The 24,622-nt window shown below is 33.3% G+C and overlaps 2 protein-coding genes across 6 annotated transcripts; one reads left to right on the top strand and one right to left on the bottom strand.

Moving 5' to 3' along the window:
* Positions 1 to 8,407: 8,407 nt before the first annotated feature.
* On the bottom strand, positions 8,408 to 23,188 carry LOC122135085 (solute carrier family 2, facilitated glucose transporter member 1-like). Of its 2 annotated transcripts, none has more exons than XM_042713119.1 (10): positions 23,102 to 23,188; positions 13,295 to 13,390; positions 12,185 to 12,345; positions 11,851 to 12,091; positions 11,557 to 11,719; positions 11,296 to 11,483; positions 10,019 to 10,123; positions 9,822 to 9,923; positions 9,529 to 9,732; positions 8,408 to 9,434 (listed from the first exon to the last, which is right to left on the bottom strand). In XM_042713119.1, exons 1-10 carry the CDS (start codon positions 23,171 to 23,173, stop codon positions 9,246 to 9,248), a joined length of 1,521 nt encoding a protein of 506 aa, XP_042569053.1. In that variant the 5' UTR covers positions 23,174 to 23,188; the 3' UTR covers positions 8,408 to 9,245. The 2 variants fall into 2 exon arrangements, with proteins under 2 accessions (XP_042569053.1, XP_042569055.1); XM_042713121.1 differs by lacking the exon at positions 23,102 to 23,188 and adding an exon at positions 15,473 to 15,698.
* LOC109096127 (hereditary hemochromatosis protein homolog) lies at positions 16,349 to 21,723 on the top strand. Of its 4 annotated transcripts, none has more exons than XM_042713124.1 (6): positions 16,349 to 16,554; positions 18,958 to 19,003; positions 19,156 to 19,407; positions 20,334 to 20,606; positions 20,786 to 21,043; positions 21,187 to 21,723. In XM_042713124.1, the coding sequence occupies exons 1-6, from the start codon at positions 16,537 to 16,539 to the stop codon at positions 21,327 to 21,329; spliced, it is 990 nt and encodes a 329-aa protein (XP_042569058.1). In that variant the 5' UTR covers positions 16,349 to 16,536; the 3' UTR covers positions 21,330 to 21,723. The 4 variants fall into 4 exon arrangements, with proteins under 4 accessions (XP_042569058.1, XP_042569059.1, XP_042569057.1 ...); XM_042713123.1 differs by lacking the exon at positions 16,349 to 16,554 and adding an exon at positions 17,422 to 18,138; XM_042713122.1 differs by lacking the exon at positions 16,349 to 16,554 and adding an exon at positions 17,423 to 18,147.
* Positions 23,189 to 24,622: the final 1,434 nt, after the last annotated feature.

The raw sequence follows: 24,622 nt of genomic DNA, 5'->3' as shown, positions 1-24,622 counted from the left end.
AACTGAGCATTGTAGGAGAACATCTGGATGTCATGATCGTGGAAATTGAATATTCCTGCACCATTCAGTGATGTAAAGTGTTTAAGTAAATGTAATTATTTACTGTACTTGAGTATCTTTTTGGCTACTTTGTAGTTTTACAGAGTATCAAAGGTTTTAGCAACTTTTACTCTTTTTTTAAGAGGTAGGCTATATGTACTCTTTACGCCACTACATTTGTAATGAGTCATGCAATTCTCTTTACATTTTGCATCACACCTAGCTTTTAATGCAGCAGTTTATTTCTGCTACAAATAAAGCAATATTGCCATCTACACGGCATTACAGGTACTATATCTTTTGTATTTCGCTCTTACTCACCAAAACTTGTCAATAAGGCTTCTTTATGTGAATGCGAGTGCATTAGCAGGTAGCTGTTAATCGCTGGTGTTTTGTACGAGATGAGGACATTACTGCAGCCAGCAATGAGGCCGAAACCAGCACAGCTAGTGCAAGAAGCCTTTGATTTTTTAAATTTTACTTAACATTATTTTATTTATCTGTCATATTGAAGAGACCTTTTTGAGCACTTATGTGAGCGTATTGTTTTTTGAAACACAGCTATTTTTCATGAGTTTAAGTACTACAGTTTAGTCCATATATAAATGGGACATACACTTGCACTACAAAGTGCTTTTGGCTCTGAATTTCAGACTTTTACTTTTTACTTGTTTTTTCTAACTTATCAAATGTAACCAATTTGTATCCATGAGTGAAATAATGCATCCTTGATTGCTCTCTTCTTTTAAAAATCCTCAGGTATGTTATTATAAAATTTCCTGACCCAAGCTGCAACCACATGACATCACCACTGCCGCTGACATTTCAGATGTCAAGGCGTTGCATCTTTTGCAGTTTTGAGGTGAGTGCTGAGCTGGAGAAATGACCCACTAAACCCCTAAGTAACTCTGACATTTTATTTAATGATCAGTGGTACCAACAAAAACAAGGTGAAGAGTTAATGCTGCATGCTTTATGACTTGCGATTAAGGTGGTGATATTAGATATGATTTACTTTTCCAGGAAAATTGCATTATTCTCTGAAATGGCAGTAACTGTCTCCACAGTAGGCTATGTTTCTGACAATTCTTTGAATGTAAAAAGAAGCAGCTAATTCTTTGTTTCTTGCTCTTGACAAATGATTGAGAAAAAGTTATTTAACAAGCTTAAAAGATATATAAACTTCACCAGGGAAAAATGAATGTGCGTACTGCTAGGTCAAAAGTGGGGAACAGAAGTCATTGGCTAATGCAGTCACTTCATATTTTTGCAGAAAGGTTTGTTTTCCTTTCTTTTAAGTTTGCTATGCCATATTTGCAAAATCATGTCTTCTTTTTCCATACAGCTATGCCCACATATTTGCCATCAGAGTTGTGGATTGTTCAGTTTATCACATAATTGTCCAAGGCCTCACCAGAGCTTAATCATGCAGCAGCCATTGAATGATCACTGTTGTTTTGAGCCTGTAAGTTGCGTAAACAATACAAATTTGCATAGCAAGATTCTCTTCAAACTATTGCTGTTCCATGGCAGTAGGTGACCTGAAAAAAAAAATCTGCCTGAAATCGCTTATGCTGTCTAGTAGTTACTACATTTGTTTTGAAACCTACTTCACATCTTTTAAAAAAGTATGTTCTATATTGTACGAATATGGGCAGTATGAATGAAATTCGAACAAACTACATCCGATACATACTACATCTGCCATGTTGCCATGTTGGGTGCTTTTTTTAATATATCTATTACATATGTGGACACAACTAATACTGGTAGGTCACATGACGATGACAATATGGCGAATGTAGTATGTCCAGATTACATTCATATTACACACAATCATACTATATATACCTACTTTTATTGTTTTATTTTTTTTAATTATTCAAAATAAGTACCTACTCTGAGACTATGCGATTTTGGAAGTGGACTAATTTGGCCTCTGACACATTTTGCACTCAAAAAGGATCTTGTATAGCAAGATGTGACTGTGTTCAAGTATTGTGAAGAGTATGTTTTGGTCTTAATGGTAAAAATGGACAGTGCTTCTGATTAGAATATATATTTTTAAATTAGTTGATCATCATTCATCATCTTTGGATAATCATTCTTTATTACATTATGATGCTCAATAACATGACGTATTCACTCTATTGCCGCCAGCTAGATCACATGTACAATATGACTACACATGCATTCTTTATCAATTTTTTTTCAATTTTCTTTTTTGTTTTTTGTTATTTTAGGTGATGAGTTATTTATTATTTGGCATTCGTCAATTTTAAATTCATGTGCAGCATATCACAAATGGAAATAATAGGATGGTTTTCCTTTTGAAATGCACATCTGTATCCATAGACACACAGGCTCCTGTCAAATACAGTGCACAGACCTTGCCTTTATGCACGAGAGATCACACTGGTTACAGTGTTATGGTGGACTGAGGTGAGTGTGGGAGCTTTTTAAACATAGTTTTCATTTATGTCTTTGCTGTATTATCTTAAAATTATAGGTATGATCATTATGTTACAGGTTAAATTGACCCTAATACAATTCTCTAATAATCACACTATTATTTATAAAAAAAAAAATAAATAAAAAAAAACAGTAAACCTTTAACATTAATACTTCTCACACGTTAAATGAAACCATGATTTAAAAAAAAAGAAATATTGATAACAGTATTTTAAAATTTCATTTTAAAGTTAAACTTTAGAATGCTTTGTGCATGTGCTTTCCTGAAGCTCAAATAGTATAGCGCATGCAACACCAATATCATAGATTTTAATCCCAGCCAAATTCACATGCATGAACTGATACAAATTTATGCCTTCAACACAACATTCATTTCTTTAATTAAAAGTATCTACCAAAATCATAAATGCTAATATAAATATCCTCAAATGGGTTTTTTTTTAACCATGACATTTGCAGGTCAAATTAATTTGCAGATTCCACAAAGACAGAAAAAGGCATTCTGGTTTAACCAGTATTTCTGACAATTTAAAATGAGTTTGAGTCAAATTGACCTAGAACATAATATAAGGGTTAAAGGGGTAATTTAACCCAAAATGAAAATTCTGTTATTGTACTCACGGTTATGTCATTTCAAACCTGTAAGACTTCTTTTGCAAAACTCAAAAGAAGATATTTTGAAGAATTTTTTTCTCAAAGGTTAAAGCAACATTGTATGGACAAAAAACACTATTTTCAGAGACAGTATTTTCTTTTGTGTTCCACAGAAGAAAGTCATACAGTTGTGAAACAACATGAAGGTGAATAAATGCATTTTTTCACTATTTGTACTCATAAGATGCATCACTGAACTAAAATCCACTTGACTCTGAAATCTGAGGGGACATGTGGGGGACACGCTTCTGCTTGAAGCAATCTAACAGTTCCACTCCACCCACAGCAGTGGATGGGCTTGTACAGTGAAAGTCATTGAATTTTTTTTCATGTGTTTATCTCAATTCTAATCCCTTCACATCATCCCTGGCTGACTCTCTGACCTCCACAACACACATCAAAGACGGCCCCTCAGGAGTGCTTTTCAGCCCATAATAGAGAACAACCAAACCTTCTAACACATGTGCCCTCCCCCAGTTCCTTCAGCCCAGCCCTACGGCTCAGTATTTGGAGAGAGAAAGCTAATCACACCTCTCATGCCCTGAACCAGTCTTATACATAGTCATTATCTTTGCCTTAATGAAATTCAGAGCTTTTTTCCTCGTTGGAGCCGTAGAGAAGCGGAGGAGTACCAGACAATAATGTCAAAGCTCTTTGTTGCATGGCAGGGACTGGAGGACATGATACAAATTGCTCTTATAATTGCTGCCATCCAGAGAGTTGGAAAATCTTTTTCTTTTTCTTTTTTTTTAACCGTACCCTGTAATTATCAGGAAATAATTACAGCGCCGTCAGTGTCAAGACTGCCTTCCTGAACAAGTGCAATTGTGCGAAGGCAACAAATCTGACTTTATTTGGTTCCTCATGCATGAATAAAGAACTGAGGAGTTTTTCTGTATTATTTTATTTATTATTTTACTGTATGTATCTGTATTGCAGGGTGTTTTGAGCATTCCTATTCTACCAACTTTGGACATCATTCATCCTCAACCCAGATCTTCCTGGGAGGAAGCAATCCAAGACAGGCTGGCCTATTTTAATGTATATTTGATGGAAAAGGCACTTGCGCTATGAATTGTTGATGCTGGAAAAGAAAGGAGTGAGTTCATTTGCACCACAAGTACATTAGTCATTAAATAGCTTTTGGTGCTGATGTATAATGTATCTGTGATTAGGTATATATTTCAATTTTGTTTCTTTTCCTGACTGTTGTTGTCCTTTTAAATAATTTCCATCCATTTTTCCATCCAACTGTGCCTGGCTATAGAGCTGAAAATATGTATAAAACATTATATAAAACAGTTAATTTTAGTAAACAACATCAAAATAAATAAGTATATGTATTAATTCGATATATAGCATTCTCCTTTGCTGTTATTTATAAAATGAACTCAAGTGAAGCGTAGTTTAGTGTTTTTTCCAATGTCTCTTTGTGTCATTTCAGTTATTTAAGCACATTTGAAATTTTTCACACTACAACGTTTTTGGATTCCTGTAATGTTCAGTATGCCTTTTGTTGTTATAGGGTGAAATCATAGAGAATAAATTCACACAGTGAATGAAATGAACAGCTAGAGAGAACGATTACATAAAAGCAACTTAGCATGAGTTCCTTTAGCTGAAATGCAGAGCGGGAAGCACACACTGTTCTTGCAGTTTCATAAATAATGAAAACACCATGAAATATTTAAATGCCCAACACATACGTGGATGCTCATGCAAAAACATATCTCTGGAATCTGACATTGGTCTCAATATAAAGAACAACTAAAAAGGCATCTGGTCAAGAGAAAGTGCATCATCCATGTGCCCCACCAGCTCTGTGAAGATGCAACGAACCTCTCCTCATATGCAAATGAAGCTCTCAGAGTAAAATGATCAAAGTTATCTCCAGCAAAGATAGCTGTTTATATTTAAGTCATGGCTGCAGTTTGATTTTAACAACTTATCAGAATAATCTTATATTCTTTCTGAGAGATTGAATAAAGTAACCACAATACTCTGTTTCAAGTCAATCATGGTGCCTAAAACAAAGCAGCTTTAATCTTGTTTGACTCATTGAACAGTTTTAGTATTTGTACTTGAGTTTTGTATTCAAAGTTTAATAGTATTATAAGCACCAATGTATCAAAACACTCCACTCTTCAGTCTAAAAAATATGAATTCAACACCTGCAACATTTTCGTAATTTCACATTTTATTTCAATAATTTCACCTTGAAGATCACATGAAGATCAGTAGATGGCATATGATATTATTTATTTGAATCAAGAAGCAATCTCATTGTGGCATTACATGAAGTGCGATCTGAAGTGGTTTGTGGGAATTTCACATGGCTGGAGGATATTCGTAGGAAAGCACTTAAACAAAAAAGCCCTTTAATGTCTATCTTTCAGATCACCAGTCAGCAGCCTAGCACTTAAATCCAGCATTAAATCTCTCATTATGCCAGTCAGTAACAAAGTTAAATTGATTGATTCCATATTTAGACAGTACACAGCAACATACCAATATGAAGAAAATATATTTTTATTTACTTTAATTTGTCACACCTTGTTTTCCACATTCTGACACATATTTATATATAATATTTAAAAGAATTCTCCCAATTCTCAATTAAGGGAGTGGTATAACAAACAGAAATATTAAAGGTTCTCTAAATAATTTCAGCTGCAAATAAAATGATTAAAATATGTTCCATGTGAATATTAATTTACAATATAAAAGGCAAACTAAAAGATGTAAAAGAATGTCATTTTAAACCAAATAATATTTCAGTGTGTGTGTACTGTAGATGTTTATGTACATGTTTAGACATAATACATTGAACTAATTCACAAAATCATAAATTCAAAAAATAAATAATACATAAAAACTATACATTGAAGCAAAAGTTGAAATTGAGAAAATGCTGTAATATAAAGCACAATGCAATTCACAATTCAGTCTCTGTGTTCTCTCTTAGGTTTTATAGTCTGTCTTTTATGGGTTTTATGGTTTGTTGTTAATAGGTTAGGTTATTGTTAAAAGTAGGACCATGTCTCGAGCTGTACATCCAACTAAGGAGTAAATTTAATTAGCGGACTGCAAAGCGAAGTCATACTACAACTCTCTCACTAGATTCATTATACGCAATGCATTCTGTGGCCTAGTTCTGCCTCAAGGCATAGCCTTTACTTAAGGTAAATTATTTACTTAAGGATTTTGTTTGTTTGTTCCTCTAATCTTGAAAGGGGTTGAGAAAATATTTTCCGCTGCTATGAAACTGTAATGTGGTGGGATTTTGGCTATGATGCTCTGATTTGAAAAGGAGTGGAGCTGAAAATGAGAACAGGAGCTGGAGAGAAAAAGCAATTAATAATCTCTTCAGGAGACTGTGTCTGCATGACTGCACAGCATGCAGACTAATGGATTTCTTCTTCCCGTTTTTTTATTTTATTTTATTTTGAAAAATCAATTCAGGTTATGTACACTATGTCAGCATTCAATCTGCAGTGTCTGCATTTTAAAGCTTTGTTTTATCTTTAATATGGCATAGAATGGACATCAGTTTTTCTGTTTCTCATTGATTTTGTCCCTGAGGAAATTCATGGTACAATGATAACTGTTGGATTTTATAGTGTAAACATTTATGCCAGTGTTGAGTGCTACAATATTTTAGTTCCCACTAGAATTGTTGATATCCCATCAACACATAGTAAAAGCCTTTATTTATTCTGGCAGGATGCTGCAATCTGTCGCTTTATAACAAAATCACAAGACACCCGATGGTGTTGTCTCTGTCCATTATGTTAAGAGGATTTTGCTAGCAATCGACAGACTGGACACTAAACTCTAACTACAGTAGGTCCAAATGCACATTTTCTCTCATTCTGATGGCACCCATTGACTGCAGAAGATCCGTTGGTGCAAGTGCTGTAATGTCAAATTTCTCCAAATCAGTTCCTTTGAAGAACCAAATGTTTCTTATACATCCCACAATCAAAAGCCAGGACTATTGCAGTGAGAAATGCTGCCATCTTTTGGTCTTGAGCATAATTGTGGCTTTATGCATTTTAATGTTTTAAACACCTTTATGTGACATTTTTGCTAAGCACTGAACCAAACAGAAACTTAACAAAAATGTCTTGGCACATTTGTCTTGGATTTCTAATACAATTTCATTGACATACCGAACAAAACCCTATCGCATCTTTTAGGAAGTTTAGAAAATTTAAAATACTAAGCACATCTATTTAAAAAAATATGCTTTAGTAAACCTGAACATATTTTCATCCTCTGGATGAATGGCTCTGTCAGTCTATGCCATGTTAAGTGAAACCACTCTTATACAAAAAAATATATATATATTTTTTTTACATAAGACATATTAGAAGTCTGTTTCATTCATAATGCTTAGCAATATGTGGAATAAATAGACAGGACGTGAACAATTATTGCACTTCTGAAAAATAAACAATATACTAAATCCTCCTCATCACACAGACATCAAACACTATGCACAAATCTGAAATATAATTTTCAAAAATATTAGTTGAGTTAATTTACTGGAGGTCAAAATAAGATTGGTCCGATTTGAAAAGATATTAAACCTCATCGTATTGGAAACCCTAATTGACACTTCTGAAAAGCAGAAGGACAGCAATGTAGATGTAGATGTTTTGAGATTGAATTATTTTTGTAGTTAAGCTCTTGATACTCATTTGTAAAGCTACAGTTCAACTGTTGACTGGACAATAGCAAAACAAATCTAAAATTCTAAATTAATACTATAATATATATATATATATATATATATATATATATGTTACAATATACATATATAAGATGAATTGTGTGAACTGAATCATTCAAATGATCTAATAGCACACAAATGTACACTAATCTTCTTATTCATATTCATGTGGTAATTGTGATTATTATTTTTAGATAATATTCTCCATTTCAGTATGAGAAAATAAACAATTAAGAAAACAGTTGGTGTGAGCAAAAAAGTAGGACTTCCTGTGCCACTGTATCTGAAGACAGTGGGAAAGTTATGAATGGAATACTAAAATCCTGCATACTGCATGCTAAACCATACTGTATGCTACATATTATTTTTACAGTATGATATGTAAAAATATAATAGTATGGTATGTAAAAAAAAAAATTTAACTGTAGTATGGTACACTGTTGTCACAATGTCGGATATTTTACGTTAGAGAGAGGTTTTTGGTTACAATCTCAGAAATAAATATGGTAATTTTGCAATGTTTAATACAATTTTGTAAACAAATATTCATACTTTTGTCAGTCCAGTAAAATAATGAGCAACTACTGAAAGGCAGTGTATACTGGTCAAATATTGCACAGTTTGTCAAATGTAGTAAAGTCATATGAGCATTCAATGTAATCAGAAAATCTGCATAATAGTAGTATTTTTCGATACATATCAATACTGAAATATCTGAAACGATTTCAATCATAAGACGGTTTTAAAACTCTTTTTCCACAGTATCGATACACCGATACCAACTCCAAACTCACTTCACATCACAGAATGGGGCAGAAAATATATCATTTTACAGTATTTTATACTGTATTAAATGCTTGCATTACATGTGTTTATAGCACTCCATAATGCTCACACCACCCTATTCTGGGTAACAAAATACCAAAAATAATACTTCTCATAAAAAAGGAAGTAAACATATGTAAATCCATAAGCTTGTTTCCAGTGTACAGTGTAAGTTTTTCTCCAGTGTTTTACCACCTCAAGAAGATTTCATTAATGCAAGAATATACATAATTGTCATGTTCTAGCCTTGTCATATTATCTTTTAATAAAAATCTCAAATTTTATGCAGTTTTTCCCTGTGATATCAAAAATGGTTTTGTATATTGATGTTTTCAAGGTATCGTATTAAAGTTAGAAATTTCAGTATCGTGACATCACTAGTGCATAGTAAACACTTCATAACCTACTGCATTCCTATTAGAAGTAATATAGTACTTTGCCATTTTGAACATACCCATAATGCTATAGCCGAGGACACTCACTTGGTTTATAACATTACTGTATAAACGTGACGTAGCACTCAGAGCTGGGCATCTGCCCCCAGTGTGTTCAGATCATCTTGGGTATATTTCTCTGCCCCTGAGCGGAAGCTCGCAGAGATCTCTTCAAATGTCCGGCCTTTGGTCTCAGGAACTTTAAAGTAGGTGAAGACGAAGAATATCAGCAGGAAGATAGTGAAGATGATGAAAACGTACGGGCCTGTCAGTTCCTATCAACAGAAAAAGAAAAAAAAACCTGAGCATTTAAAGAAATGTGAGAACAACGAGAAAAGAAAGACTATAACTGTGTTCATGTTTCCATACCTCAACATACTGGAAGCACATTCCCACCAAAAAGTTAGCAAACCAGTTGGAGAAACCAGCAACAGCGATGGCAGAAGGCCGGGGACCTTGACTGAAGAGTTCTGCCACAATGAACCATGGGATTGGGCCTGGTCCGATCTCGAAAAATGCCACAAAACTGAAGATGGCTATGATGCTGACATACGACATCCATTTCACTTGATCCTGCAAAGGACGGTTAGCGAATAAACACCATTAAACACCAGTGTACACATTAACAGGAATATAGTACATCAATGTAAGCATGTACATACTAGTAGCGCCATAGCTATGGTCATGAGAACAGAAGACACAGCCATTCCCATCAGCCCAATAAGATGTAATGACCTTCGACCAACTCGCTCCACTATGAACAGCTAAATTAGAGAGGAATACAATCGTTTTCAACCAAAACACTGTCATGAGCCTCAACAAAGGACAAATCACAGGAATCATGTTGTTACTAACTTACAGATACAACTGTGAATGCTGTGTTAACAACTCCAGTACCAATGGTGGCATAGACCGGCTCAGACACCCCTGCTTTCTCAAAAATACCAGTGGAGAAATAAAAAACCTGAAAAACACAATTACATGCACTTAACATGCAAATCACTGTAAATGTAGAGACTTGACAGCTATAGCTGAATATTAATAGGTGCACCAATGGCCAACTAACTAGCATTGTAATTCGCTGTAATATTATTTATTTATATTAGCTGGGACAAATTACTGGTAGATGAACAAACAAACATCTCATGCAAGTTCATGTGTTTTTTTTTATTTATTTTAATTGGTTGGAATAAATGATTTGTAAACAAACAAACATATGTTTCATGTTACTGCAATTGTTTGATGAAAAAATACAATAAAAACAATAAAATTGTGACATATTACATATTACGTATTACAATTTAGAATTAGAATATATGTGACCCTAGACCACAAAAATTGAGTCGAAATTGAGATTCATATATTATCTGAAAGCTGAATAAATAAGCTTTCCATTGATGTAAGGTTTATTAGGATCGGACAATATTTGGCTGAGATACTGTTTGAAAATCTGGAATCTGAGGGTGCAAAAAAAATAAAAATACTGAGAAAATCGCCTTAGAAATTGTCCAAATGAATTCTTAACAATGCATATTACTAATCAAAGTTTTGATATATTTACGGTAGGCAATTTACAAAATATCTTCATGGAACATGATCTTTACTTAATATCCTAATGATTTTTGGCATAAAAGAAAAATTGATAATTTTGACCCATACAATGTTTTTTTGGCTATTGCTACAAATATACCCCAGTGACTTAAGACACATATATTAAAATGAAAATGTAATGTATACTTAGTTTTGATGGCAAAGCTGAATTTTTAGCAGCCATTACTCCAGTCTTCAGTGTCACATTATCATAAATCATTCTAATACGCACTTTCAAAAACATTCAAAAATCTCAATTATTCCAAACTTTTGACTGATAATGGGTTTATATTATATATTTATTAGTACTTAACAATACTACTACATATCAAATTATGTGTGTTTATTGTTTTATTTTGCCTTATATATTTATATTTATTTATTTATTTATTTATTTATTGCATTAACTGGCATATTGGTAAACTTGGATTTATCATTTTTCAGTAGCTGGTATTTCTAATACAACAAGCAATAGAATTTAATTGAAAGGTAGATAGATGGAACTACAGATGAATCCTAGATAAAGAAATAAACAGGAAAACGTACAGCATTGATACCAGAGAGCTGCTGAGAGAGCTGCAGCATGATGGCAATGAAGATGGGCTGGCGGTAGAGCGATGAGCGGAACAGCTCAGGGATGGTGACCTTCTTCTCCCTCATCATCTGCCTGCTCTCTTCCCTCATCTCCTGCATGTCTGCATCCACATCTTCAGTGCCAAGGAGCTTCTTCAGCACTGTGGAAATCAGTGTGTTAGGCTGACTGGAGAAACCCTAGGAAACATCTTAATTTGAGTATTAAAAACTCACCAGTCTTGGCTTTGGCCTCCTCGTTCTGGTTGATGAGGAGGTAGCGTGGGCTCTCGGGGCAGAAAGGCAGCAGGGCACACTGGAGTAAGGCTGGGATGAAAGTAAAGCCAAATAGGAAGGGCCACATTGTAGGGGTCCCCATGATTTCTTTCATACCAAAGATCTACAGAACAAAGCAGGAGTGTTTCTAATGAAGTACACAAGAAAGCACAAAGGTCCTATCTATCTATACAATGTAAAAGTCTCAATGATTGCTAAAGGTGTTCTCAAAATAAAATAAATTATTTAATTAACCTGTGCTATGAGGATGCCAATGACAATGCCAAGCTGATGAAGTGTGCCCAGTGCCCCACGTAATGAAGTTGGGGCAATTTCTCCGACATACATTGGTACAAAGCCTGTGGACAGGCCAGAGTAAAGGCCCACTATAAAGCGTCCAATAATAAGCATCTCCCAGGATTCAGCCAGCTTGGAAAAGCCCATTAACGCAGCAGCTATGAAGGCCAGAACATTAACAATGAGCATTGAGTTCCTCCTGTTGAAAGATCAGAAAGAGAGAGTTTAAAGACACATGAATTCTGGATAAAAGTGAAGTATTTGTAAAGTTCTGGTTGGATAGTCAAGTTACCTGCCAAAGCGGTTTACAAACAGCCCAACTGAGAAGGAGCCGAAAATGCCACCTACTGAGAAAATGGCCACTGATACGGACCAGAGTGTAGTTAGAGTGGTTGACAGCATGTACTCTGAATACCTTTTATGCCACGTCTCATTGTAGAAAGTCTCGATGATCTAAAACGGAAAATCATTAGGTAGGGTGATTATTTGATATTTCATTTCAATGCAAAATTTCACTTGAATAAGTAAGAATTACACTCTGTTATTAAATAAATTGGATTTTTTTGACATTGCAACTTCAGTCAACAGTCATTTGCTCCAGCAGTTCTACATTAGAGTCAGCAAAGGGAGCAGTACTTACTGACTACAGCGTCAGAACAGACTGCATAAGAAGCTGCTTAATTAAGCTTGATTAAGTTAATCATCAAACATACAAAACTGTAAAAACAGGCTTATGATCTAGATTAAACATCGGCTTATTGTTGCGACCTAACAGTTTCTTCCTCAATAAATATGAAACAAGAAAAAAATAAAACATACAAAAGAATAGTCAAAACTCTTCACTACTAAACATTTCCTGCATGCTATTACACTGAACATGTGAACTACCATTTAAAAGTTTGGGGTCAGATTTATTTGAAAAATAAATAAATAAATAAATAAATAGAATTATTAAGCAAGGATGCATAAATTTTTTTAATTTTTTTACATTTATTCATTCATCGTTCATGGTTAAAAAACTAACATATTTGTTGCAAACTAAAGGGAAATCTAATAACTTTTTATTACGTCATGCACATAAAAGTATCTTTGAAAGAGAAATCTATTTGCCTACTACTTCGGTAATGCTGGTCTATTATTAGAACGCTCTGCACGTGTGAATCAGCATATCTTAATAGGCTATGCTGGAAGGAAGACTAATACAGCATACAGTCTGCAGCTTATCTAAAATTAGATGTATTACATAATAACACTAACATACAAACAGCAACAATACTACAAAAAATGAATATAGGGGAACATACCCAAATATCTATTTGTCAAATAGCCATATGCTGATACCTAAGTGCTTATATGACAAATTATGTGTCATGTCTGTAGTTAAACGTTTAAAATTGTTCACCTTCTGAGGGGCATTGATGACTCCTGTGTTGTAGCCAAACTGCAAGGAGCCAATCACAGCAGTCCCAACAGCCATCAGCAGCTGAAGAGTCAACTGCTATAAAGGTAGAAGAATTTCAGTTCAGTTAATTTCAGCATTTCAGTTAAACTATACAGAAATATTTTAATTTGGTTCGCAATTAACAATTTAATCCTGCTGATTTTTAATGAACAATATAGAGAATTTTCCTGTTTATAGCATTATACTACTAAAATATGGAAGCATATTTCTGCCACTGAATAAAAATGGTATATATATAATAGATATAAACTTGCAATTCTAAGAAGAAAAATCTTAATTGCAAGTTATAAACTCACAATAGTGAGAAAAAAAATCTGTGGCAGAAACAAAATAAAAATTGTGAGATGTAAACTGTAAAACAGAATTCTGTTTTACAGAATTCTTCATTTTTGCATTTTTGCATTTGCACCATGTGGTCTGAAAATTGAATTGTGAAGCGTTACACGGACCCCCTTCCATTCCTTTCACAGCTTTGCTGTTTGGGTAAAGAATATAAATAAATAAAAAATTTAACTGTTCAAATTTTTATTATTATTATTATTTTAACCTACACGTGAACAATGGTTTATTCCACAGAACCGAGAACCCACTAAGCAGCAACATGCAAGATGTTGAATGAGGGAAACCCTGTTGATTATGATCCTGTTACAGATCCGGCAGCACCTGAACCAACTCACGCACACGTACCCCAACAACTCCAGCCTCTTATTCCAATTCACTCCAACAACCACAGGTCTTTACATAACAGGCTCAACAGGCCTTCAAAGACAATGACTTCATCGTGGGTTGGATTAACAATATAAAATACTGCTAAACCCGGCATTGTGATTTCAAACATGCTCCTAAGCATTCTTACCCTAAATAACAGTTCTGTTCTCAACTGGAGTAACACTCTACAATTGTGTATTAAAAAGCAAAAACCCTTCAACTAAAAATGTTGAGAATATAGGCCTGAATATTATTCTGGGAATCCAGCCCTCTACCTGTCATATGTAGAAAACACTAGTTATTCTCAAGCTTAAGAAGGTTACATCAGTAGCCTTGTAATAGTATTTTAATCTGTCCCCTGCCTACTGCAGAAACGCTGTGTTTCTTGTAATAGAAAATCACGGTCATGGCAGGTTTACTGTTGGAGAATTGCGCCCCCTGGCTTTCATGCTCGGTACAGTTCTGACTCGACCACAGACTGAAGCGCCTGTGTTTACAAGTAACACTTAAAGCTTGTTAAATATTATGTAACCACAGGTTAATACATGAAATTAATTGCAGTTGCAATAATTTGCATGCATAAAAACAACTAAACTGATGTGCATTTGCCAATGTTTACTGACTAACATTATCCTCAAGTCCTTAGAAGCTTAACATTCTTGATGAAATAAATAAACATATAGAAAATAAGCAATGCAAGCCCCACTAAGCCACTGAATCAAAGGGGTTTAGACTTCAAAGGGTTTACAGCAGCACTTCTTCTTTAACACTTAATAACTTTTTAAGAGAATTTATGTTCTATTTTCTTTTAGTTTAGTTTTGATAAGTTATGATTGTCATTGTTTTATTGTTATTTGTTAATTTTTTTGTTTTTGTATATACATTAATCAATTACAAAGTATTTTCATCACTTTACTTTTCCTGGCAAACAAGATAAATGAGTCTTATATCAATGACACAAAAGGCTGATGTAATTCATCTGTTTCTCCTCTAAGTCTGTGGTTTGAGAGGTCTTAGAAGGCTTTACTACGCATTTCCATTACTTAAGGGTTTAAATCTAATGACATGAAATCTTTGTTGCTGGAGACAAAAACAGGATTTGTTTGATTGATAAAAAAAATAATAAAGTTTTACTATTTGTCTAGGTACAGACGCATACAAACCTCAACTCAAAAATATAAATGAGCGTTAAAGAGATTTATCAGTTCTGTCAGTCAAAATGAAGTGTGCTTTCATTTTCTTTCTTTTTTTTCTATTTCTTTTTTAAAATGACAGAATAAGACAAATCTAGTTTTTCTTTCTTGGATGTATTTACTGAAACTCTCTCCCATCTAATCATATTCCTCTGGTAGTCTACTACTGGCAAACTATCACTACACTAGTGTTGTAAGGCAGGCAATATAACATTACCTTTTTATTAGACTCCATTGTGGCAGGTAAAAAAATAAAAAAAAAAAAAAAAGACGGGATAATTATTTTCTTCTTTTCGTTGTGGTGTAAAACTGCAGTACCAAAATCCACTTAACAAAAAAGCGAATAAATTACAATTTAAAATCCACAATGTATCATTCAATTCGTCATCATGTCTTCTGTTAGTCGATCTTTTATCGTCTTTGAGTCTGTCAGGTGCGCTCAGAGAACTGCCATCAGTGGAGTAAAGCGCTTATTATAAACTCTCTCACAGGCTCTGATTGGCTGTTGCTTAGTTACCGCTGTCCGAATGACGATGTGTACACGCATGATACGAAACGGGTCCCGATTGACTGCACGTATTCAAAAAGGTGACGCAAATGCGTCGACTTTTAATCGTTGTAATCTAGACACTGGACACAAACAATCTAACTTGAGCATCTACATGATATATAGGCCTATATTATTCAAAAAGGTGACGCAAATTTGTGTGTGTGTGTGTGTGTGTGTGTGTGTGTGTGTATAATTAATAAATGTAAGAGACAGGCATTAAAAGTTACGTGTGACAACGCTATACCCACTCTAAAGGAAAAATATATATTTTTTAAATTATTAATAATTATCACTCATGCAAATTTATCCTTAATTAACTGAGACTTATTAATAATAGATTAAGGCGCAGGTGGCATATAGGATTACATAAAAGCATTAAAAGACAAATGATGCAAGAAATGAATAAGTGCATTGCATAATTAAAAGATGTTAAGTAAAAGTTCCACCTACCGGTTTTTTTTTATTTTTGTTTGTTTTTTTTTTCATCTGGGTGGGACTGTTTGACGAAGGAAGTATGCAATAAGGGACAGATTACGTCTCCACTATCTATTTTTACAGAGAGAGTCTCTCCGGTCTAGTCACTGAGCTTCAGGCTCTTATTCATAAGGAATAATATTTTCTATAAGAACCCTGCTGAGGGGAGGGAATAGAGAACAAATCGACAACAAAACTGGACTCAGAGATGTCACGACTCCCCACGATCCTGGTGAATAACTGGTGACAACAAGGCAATGTTGTTCTTCCTCTTGGTAAGCAAAAATGGAAAAATAAACTCACATCATAATAGACTAAGAAATCTTTCTATGACTAACTCAGGCACAAAAAGACAGTACTAAGTAGGTAATGATAGGTGACTGTACTTATTTAGCACTGTGTAATTCTGCCCTCTGGTGAACTGGATGTGTACTGCTAAGAATTTGTTGGAGTGGGTAGTTAGTAAAGATTCAAAGGTCCGAGTTTTTTCTATTTTTTTTTTTTTTTCATGGTAAAATAAAATACTTAACGAAGAAACAATTCTCATACAATTCTCAGATAATAAATACCTTAAATAGTTGTAACAGAGATCATTTGTAGTAATCAAGTATTGAGTCATACGAGCTGATTTCTCTGTTTTCACTTGAGCAGTAATCACATGATTACTTTGAAATGTCCTAAAACAGAACTTCCTTTTTTGCGCAATGATGCAAAGCAATTTTGCCTTATTTATACAGCCGAATTTGTCATCGTATCAGTAACCCAACACCAAACAGATTCCAGTTAAACATTAAAGACAAGACTGCACGTGGCACAGACGTCTGTACATACATATAACATAATTTGTTTATATGTTAAATACAATGATTTTTGGAAAAGCTTAAATATAAAATATTTTATTTTATTTTCTTATTAATTAATTAATCTTTTAATTTGAGCCCATGGAAACTATGTCGCTTGATGCAGCTAAATTAAAAAACACTAATGGAAAAATTTGATAAATTGTAAAGTATTTAGTTATATTTTTATTTATTATTATTATTATTATCATTATTATTATTATTTAAGGGAGAAACAAGTACCGAACAAAGCATAGCATTAAATAATAGTCTAAGTGGTAACGGGATCCAAAAATATCATCATAATATTTTAAACATATTAATTGATTTTTTTTATCAGTTTCAAAGAAGACATAAAATAATCAAACTGAACAATAAACAACAAACAAAGGGGATTCATTTAAACTTTTTCTGCTTATAAAATTTTGCCAGCAATATAAATAAATTAACAATGTATTCAAGACATTTGTTAGTTTTGTTTTCATAATGCACAATAATATCTTTTAATGTAAAAATGTAATTAACCTTTACTAAATTATAATTAAATTTTGCCAATCCCATCCAAAAGTTTTGGACAATTTTACATTCAAAGAACAAATGAGTCAACAGGTCTCTCTTACTTTCACAAAAGGAACATAAATCATCAATATCAGAGTATCTTGAAATTAATCGTGGTTGACAGTAAAGCCATGATGTCACGTCAATTACCCAAATATGGAGAGCGTTTGACCAATAGGATTTCAGCAAATGTTGACGCTGGCTGCTAACCGCACCTTGTATCGTAGCAACATCTCAGGATGGATTTGTGATATTGTATATGCTGGTTATCTGTTGGAAGCTGCTTCAACAAGTTTAGACAGTGCAAACAGTGCATCGACATCAGAGCGATTATCAGTGGGAGTGTCTCAACCAGATTATGGACTGGTAAATTTGCCGTTTGTGTTCTGTAAACTGGGGCGTCGAAAACAAAAGTATCTGTACTGCGCTATCACTGGATGTTACGACACGATGTCAACACGAGTAAGACAGGTTTGGCAACTTAAGTTACCTAAATAATTAAATATCATGTAGTCTTTTTGCAAATCCACTAAAATACTTGCTCAAATGTTTTGTATTAGCATTTATAAGTAGGCATATAACATGACAAAATGTCATCAGATTTATAAGCTATTGTGCTGTTTGGAACTTGATAGCTTATTCCCGTGTCTGAACAACCTACTGTCGTCCTGTTTCAGATCACATGACACTGACAGCATCTGTGCAAACCTACCTCGAGTAAATCATGATGGGTTCCTGCTCTGAAACCGTTGAATTATTAACTTTTTCATGTTACATTTAAAAACAACCTTCAATCTAAGCGGTTATCTTATCTTTTCTTATCTAGTTTTTCCACCTTTTGTTGCTCCAAGATTTTTTTTTTACCGTTCCATTATTATAGCCTTTCGATTTTTCGAAGTTTAGTCTTAAATGTTCGATCTCGATAGTTAGTTTTTCTTTGGCTACTTACCAAAGAAATAAATACATGGACATAATGACATTGATTTGAGCTTAAATGTGGACTGTTTTAATGTTAGGCTGTATATTATTAGCTTCCTCTAAGAAGAAAAAAATTATTATAACAATGAACCGAACAATTAGCCTACCAACAAGATGAACACTTCAACAGTACTATATTAATATATTCATTTTCAATACAATTTTCTTTCTGTTTACATATTTTCCTGAATATTATTGCAGTTTTTGTTGCTGTCCTCCCTGGTGGCTTTGCATTCTTTGTTTACATATTTGCCTCAATAGTTCTTTCTTTCTGTTTACATATTTTCCTGAATATTATTGCAGTTTTTGTTGCTGTCCTCCCTGGTGGCTTTGCATGCAGAATATTCTGGTGGGTTGTACATTTATGATTAAAGCAGTCAACGTGAGATAATCATCAATATACAAAGCTTCACAAAAGTTCATAAGCACTGCAAAGTATTTATAAAATACTTGTCACATGAGCAATGTATAATTTTTTTCTTGTCTTTTTTCCCCCCACAGGACATCACAGTTTGATCATATATGTGACATTTGCTCCCGGTCATCAATATCTACCTAAATACTCATCATATGGCATGCTTGACGATTACAGAGTATTTACTTATGACAGCACCACTGATGTATTTTCACATCCCTTTGGCCAACTGGAATCTCTGTCCACTGTCTGGAGAGATCTTAGGGATTGCACGAACTTTAAAACGGGCTATTTCAACCTGTTTTCAAGATATTCAAATTTAACCTTGGGGTTGAAAGGTAGGTTTTGTTACTGGTAGTTTTGTTAATCTCTTTCACTATCAACCAGAAGAAAATAAATATATGAATACTTGTTATACTAAATAATTTTAGTATAATATTATACACATTTTGACTGACAAAAATGTGCATTGTATGAGGGTGTTTTAATAAATGATATAATATTGATATGCTGTAGGTACAGTTTATTGCCAATAAACAACCATTTTCCACATAATCTCTATAGATGACTAACAGTTTGTAACTTCAGTCATCTATCCCATCAAGAACTATGTAAATTTAAACATGTTTTAAACAGTAGGTGGCGTAGTGGCCTTGTGAGACAGCACCAATCTGATCTGGCAGCTTTTGGGATTAAATAAGAAATTTTACTCATTTAATTTTGTCTTGTTATATCTTGAAACACTTTTGTAGTAATATTAATAAAATGACAAAATGATTATGTAAGGAAAAAGAGGACAGAAATTTATGTTGAAGAAAGGTTTTCACACTATGATTGTACAAACAAAATCAAAGTCACTTGTTTATAAAAAAGAAAAGGAAAAAGAGTTTTAACTTGCATAACCTTCACAATATTCAACAGTAAATTTAAAACTTTTAGTTGGGTATGTTTGCAGAAATAAAATAACTGTGTTTAGGCTTACAGTATGGTTGTCATACAAGAATTCATCAAATTTATCAGCTTCTGCACACAGAGTTGTAGATTTAATAACTGCAAATATTACATTAATCCAAGACTATGTAATGGGAAGAGAGTTACTACGCTCAAAATCACAATAGCTTTTGTCTGCCTTTTCAATAGAGACCAATATTCCGCAACGTTGCAGCAAATTGGTCCTCCACTAATATTTTATTGCATAGTAGGAATGAAAAAGATTCCTAAAAATGGTTCCAGTTCTAATTAAATGATGATTTTGTATTTTTAGGTCCACTCTTGCAGTTAATGTATGGCTGTCAGCTGAGCCATAATGGAACATCAAGTGGACTGTATCATTTTTCAGCCGATGGAGAGTATAGTCTCTCTATGGATATGGACAGCCCTCAATGGTACTCATATTTGCCACAGGATCTGGACATTAAGAACATTCTAAACAGGTTTGAGCTCTGGAATCACAATAATCTCATATACATTCATCGTGATTGTGTTCCTCGGCTCAAGAAGTTCTATGAACACAGCAGAACAATACTTGACCAGAAAGGCAAGTGTGTTTGTGCGTGTTTAAATGTATCCAGTGTTGTTGATTATAGATATTCATGCATCCAACCAGGTTACATACAGCTTGATAAACTGGTTTTACGTTTAACAAAAACACATTGTACTCAGCTTAATGTATTTTTATAATCTTGTTGATTGTTTGTGTTTCATCTGCGCTTACAGTTCGCCCTAAAGCTGTGATCAGTCATAAGCGTGCTGGAGCTCTGAACTGTGTGGTGACGGGATTTTACCCTAAAGAAATCACTGTAGAGTGGATGGTTAATGGACAGCCAGCCTTAGATGGGATATCAACAGGCCTCCTGCCAAATCATGACCAAACATACCAAATTCAGGTGACAATTCTGTTATCTGACGCTACACAAAACTACTCCTGTCAAATAAAGCACAGCAGTCTTCAAGAACCGATGGTCCTTACATGGGGTAAGAATAGATCACAAACATTCCTATGATAATACACTATTTAAAATATATATATATTATTTAATATAAAATAAGTATGCAGTATGTTATGACATGATTGACATCAGTATGACTTGATCTTTCTTGCTTTCCCTCATAAACAGATGCTTCCTCAATTATGACTGATGAAAAAACGTCTCTGCACATTGGTTTAATTGCAGGACTTATCACAATGCTTACACTTATAGTAGTTCTTATTTGTTTCATATTGAAGCGTGTAATTTGGAATAAAAATGTATATTTGTAATGTAATATAATTGTAGGGTAATTTTTAAGTATATTATATATTATTTTCTAAATATTATATTTTTTTCACTGTCATCCTAAAGGCTTGCTGTATAAAACTCTTATAAATAAATATGGTATTTATATGATAAACTTTATATTTATAAATTAATTTTTTTGGTTTCTAATTTATTATATTGTTTTGTTAATTTATTGTTGTTTTATGTTATATGAGATTCATGTTGACTGTCTTCCTTAACATTTGTTTTATTACTTTGATTTTTATATTTGTAAAATAGGGAAATTGGATCTTATTAGCTAGAATTATGGATTTTACATGTTAATTATTGAGAGATGAAACAGATCCACACTTGTCCAAAATTCAGCCAAAAAGCTTATTAAATATATTGCTCAGAGGTCACATGTTAATTATTGAATTACATTGATTCACTAAACCGAATTAGATTTTATGTTAAGCTTAATTTTCTGTTTTGAGACAAAAGTTTCCAATAAATTAAAATTAGGTTAAGATTTTGTTAAAATTAAGTTTAAGATTTAATCTAACGTTTATATTAAAGTTAGCCTATCAGAGTATCTTCTGTCCCTGACTGTATTACATAACAAAGCATATCAAATTAGTTTGTTCCATTAATTGCAGTGTCACTACTACATTACAAGAATATGCATGAAAGGTTTGTGATTTGATATCATTTCTGGGATAGAAATGTGAACATTAATTGATGTGTGATGCCAAGCACTGATCATGTTTCAACCAAAGACCACAGAATTGAAAACTGCATGGAAATATTATGATAACAGGTTGGCCTGGCATTTAAGAGCTACAAGGCACATGCAGTCCCATCTAATAATCTGATTAAACCTCAAGCACCACTTCTGTCCAGACCACTTCAGCACACTCAACACAAATGGAAGGGGAAACCCTGCCCAAATCAGCTTCTCTGCTGAGTTAAAAACACTACAAATGTTCAAAAGCATCTGTTGGAATAATCTGTTTATGCTTTTATATACCGTTGTTGTGATTCTCACGCTAATTCTTGATGTCTGTGTCTAAGTTAAAGTATTTTTTGAAGTTTTTGATCAAAGTAAGCTTTAAAAACTTATTGATTATACTGATTATACCAAAAATGCCAGATCTGATATTGTTCACAATGTTGGCGTAATCAATAAAAAAAAAACCTAACTCAGTTATTCTGGTCTCTACATGATGATTATTTCAAAGCATAATCAGCACCACATGATCACGTTTCATCTGGTTTGTCTGGCTGTTATAACACAGTTACAACAACCAAACAAAATCTAATGTTAGAAATTTAAGGGTCAAGATCCCAATTAAAGCAAACACTAACCACAATAATGGTGACTTTTTTTTTTTTCTCCTTTGGTGATTTTGCTTGTTAACATCAGGTGTCTTCAATAAAGGTCAATCATCACTTAATTAATCACCTAATTATCTCATTAGCTTTAACTCTGAATTGCTGCATACAGTATTTGGAATTGAAAATGAAATTTGTTCATTTTTATGTGTCTTACTTTTTGAGGCCTCTGTATAATCCAGTATACAACAAAAATATATCCTTCATTTTTATGTGTCTTACTTTTTGAGGCCTCTGTATAATCCAGTATACAACAAAAATATATCCATAAATATATATATATAAACCATTAGCACATAATTAGTGTAAATGTTTTATGCAAACAGTTCTGAATCAAAATGTTGTTCATAATTAAATTAGCTTTTCATCAAAATACTAAGACGCTGAAAATGAGACTTACCTGTTTGCTGTCATCACTCGGCCTAACCAAGCTGGTGGTCTCGTTAAGTTTGGTCTTGTTTGTGGTGGTCATGCTGATGAGAGAGAAAAAGAGAGACCAGAACACAGAATGAGAAGCAGCTGTCTGCTTCTCCAGCACAAAAGAAAACACAAGCCACAACCCACATATCATTCATCACATACATGAAAACACCCCCATTACATGCTTCTCATCACCTGATGCCTCATTCAGCAACTGAGTAAATATCCATGTCATCAGCTTTTGACCACCATTTGAACAAATCACACTGGAAAGGCTTACTCATTGTTCAGACATACATTACACAGTATTCCTATACACACTGTTTAATTCAGTCAAGCTACTGGAAGTTTCTGCACCTTGCCTGTTCTGATCACAGGTTACCATGACAACAAAGTCATCTTCATGTACAGTACACTGTAAGAAACAAATAAATAAATAAATCTGAAGGAAAATATTACTAGTGTTTTCCAGACATTTCTTTCAACCCTAAAACACTACATAATGGTATGCATAATTCAAAATACGGTACTATTCAACAGTTTGTATATGATTATTATAATAATAAAAATAATTGGAATAGTTTGAATATACTTTAAAATGTCATTTATTCCTGTGTTGGCAAAGCTGAATTTTCAGCACTACTACTACTACCATTGCTGAAGTACTCCATTACTTGAATGTCACATGATCCTTCAGAAATCATTCTAATATGATGATTTGATAATCAATAAATTTATTTTTATTATAATTAAATTTAATGCATCCTTGATAAATAATAGTGTTCATTTTTGTTTTTAAAATCTCTGACATTAAACATTTGAATGGTAAACAAACAAACAAACAAAAACTTTTCACTAAAAGTACTACATAATAATACAAAAAAAAAAACAATTCTATAATTTGTAATCTAAAAAATAGTAGTAGTAATTTTAATATAATAAAATAAATAACCTAGATTTTTACCAAATGATATTAATACTGCAATTTATTTTCTAAAATCAAAAGATTATTATATTCTATTGAAGGAATACTTTGGGGGTCAGTGGCATAAAAAAGTCTGAAAACCTCTGACTGAGTGTAAATAAACCAAATATAATGGCAGGCCATCCCTACACTGAAATAACCTTTTTATTTTTAAAAGGGTTATGTACAGAATCATTTGTGAAATAGTCCATCATTTTAAACACACTTGTAAATATCTACAAAGGCTAAAGACTGTAATATGTGCAGAGATGCATCTAACATGCTGTACAATGAAGTGAACTTTCACCAACTCGCCAGTAGATGGCAGTAGTAAAATACTAAGGTTGAAATGTCTATTTTCTGTATTTACAGTATACTGTGTCTGATGGACATTAAGAACGGCTTTCAAAAGGTAAATTCTACTCACTTATTACTTTCTATACAGTGTATATTTGCATTAATTAAAAATTATTCTAAAGAAGTAGAGCAAATACCTCAGGGATATTCCTGTACTTATCATTAATATTTCAGAGGGAA

Source organism: Cyprinus carpio, chromosome A23 (genome assembly GCF_018340385.1).
Source record: "Cyprinus carpio isolate SPL01 chromosome A23, ASM1834038v1, whole genome shotgun sequence".
NCBI classification, from domain to species: domain Eukaryota; kingdom Metazoa; phylum Chordata; class Actinopteri; order Cypriniformes; family Cyprinidae; genus Cyprinus; species Cyprinus carpio.
The sequence above is the reverse complement of the archived record's forward strand: the minus strand, read 5'-3'. Positions and strand labels throughout refer to the sequence as shown.

Coding starts and splice junctions, on each gene's coding strand:
- LOC109096127 (XM_042713122.1), top strand. CDS start 17,866: ATGTTGACGCTGGCTGCTAACCGCACCTTGTATCGTAGCAACATCTCA. Junction 18,148..18,957: donor TGTCAACACGAGTAAGACAG/GTTTGGCAACTT, acceptor ATATTATTGCAG/TTTTTGTTGCTGTCCTCCCT. Junction 20,607..20,785: donor AACAATACTTGACCAGAAAG/GCAAGTGTGTTT, acceptor CTGCGCTTACAG/TTCGCCCTAAAGCTGTGATC.
- LOC122135085 (XM_042713119.1), bottom strand. CDS start 23,173: ATGACCACCACAAACAAGACCAAACTTAACGAGACCACCAGCTTGGTT. Junction 11,720..11,850: donor TTGGCATCCTCATAGCACAG/GTTAATTAAATA, acceptor TTTGTTCTGTAG/ATCTTTGGTATGAAAGAAAT. Junction 9,733..9,821: donor CCATAGCTATGGCGCTACTA/GTATGTACATGC, acceptor CGTCCTTTGCAG/GATCAAGTGAAATGGATGTC.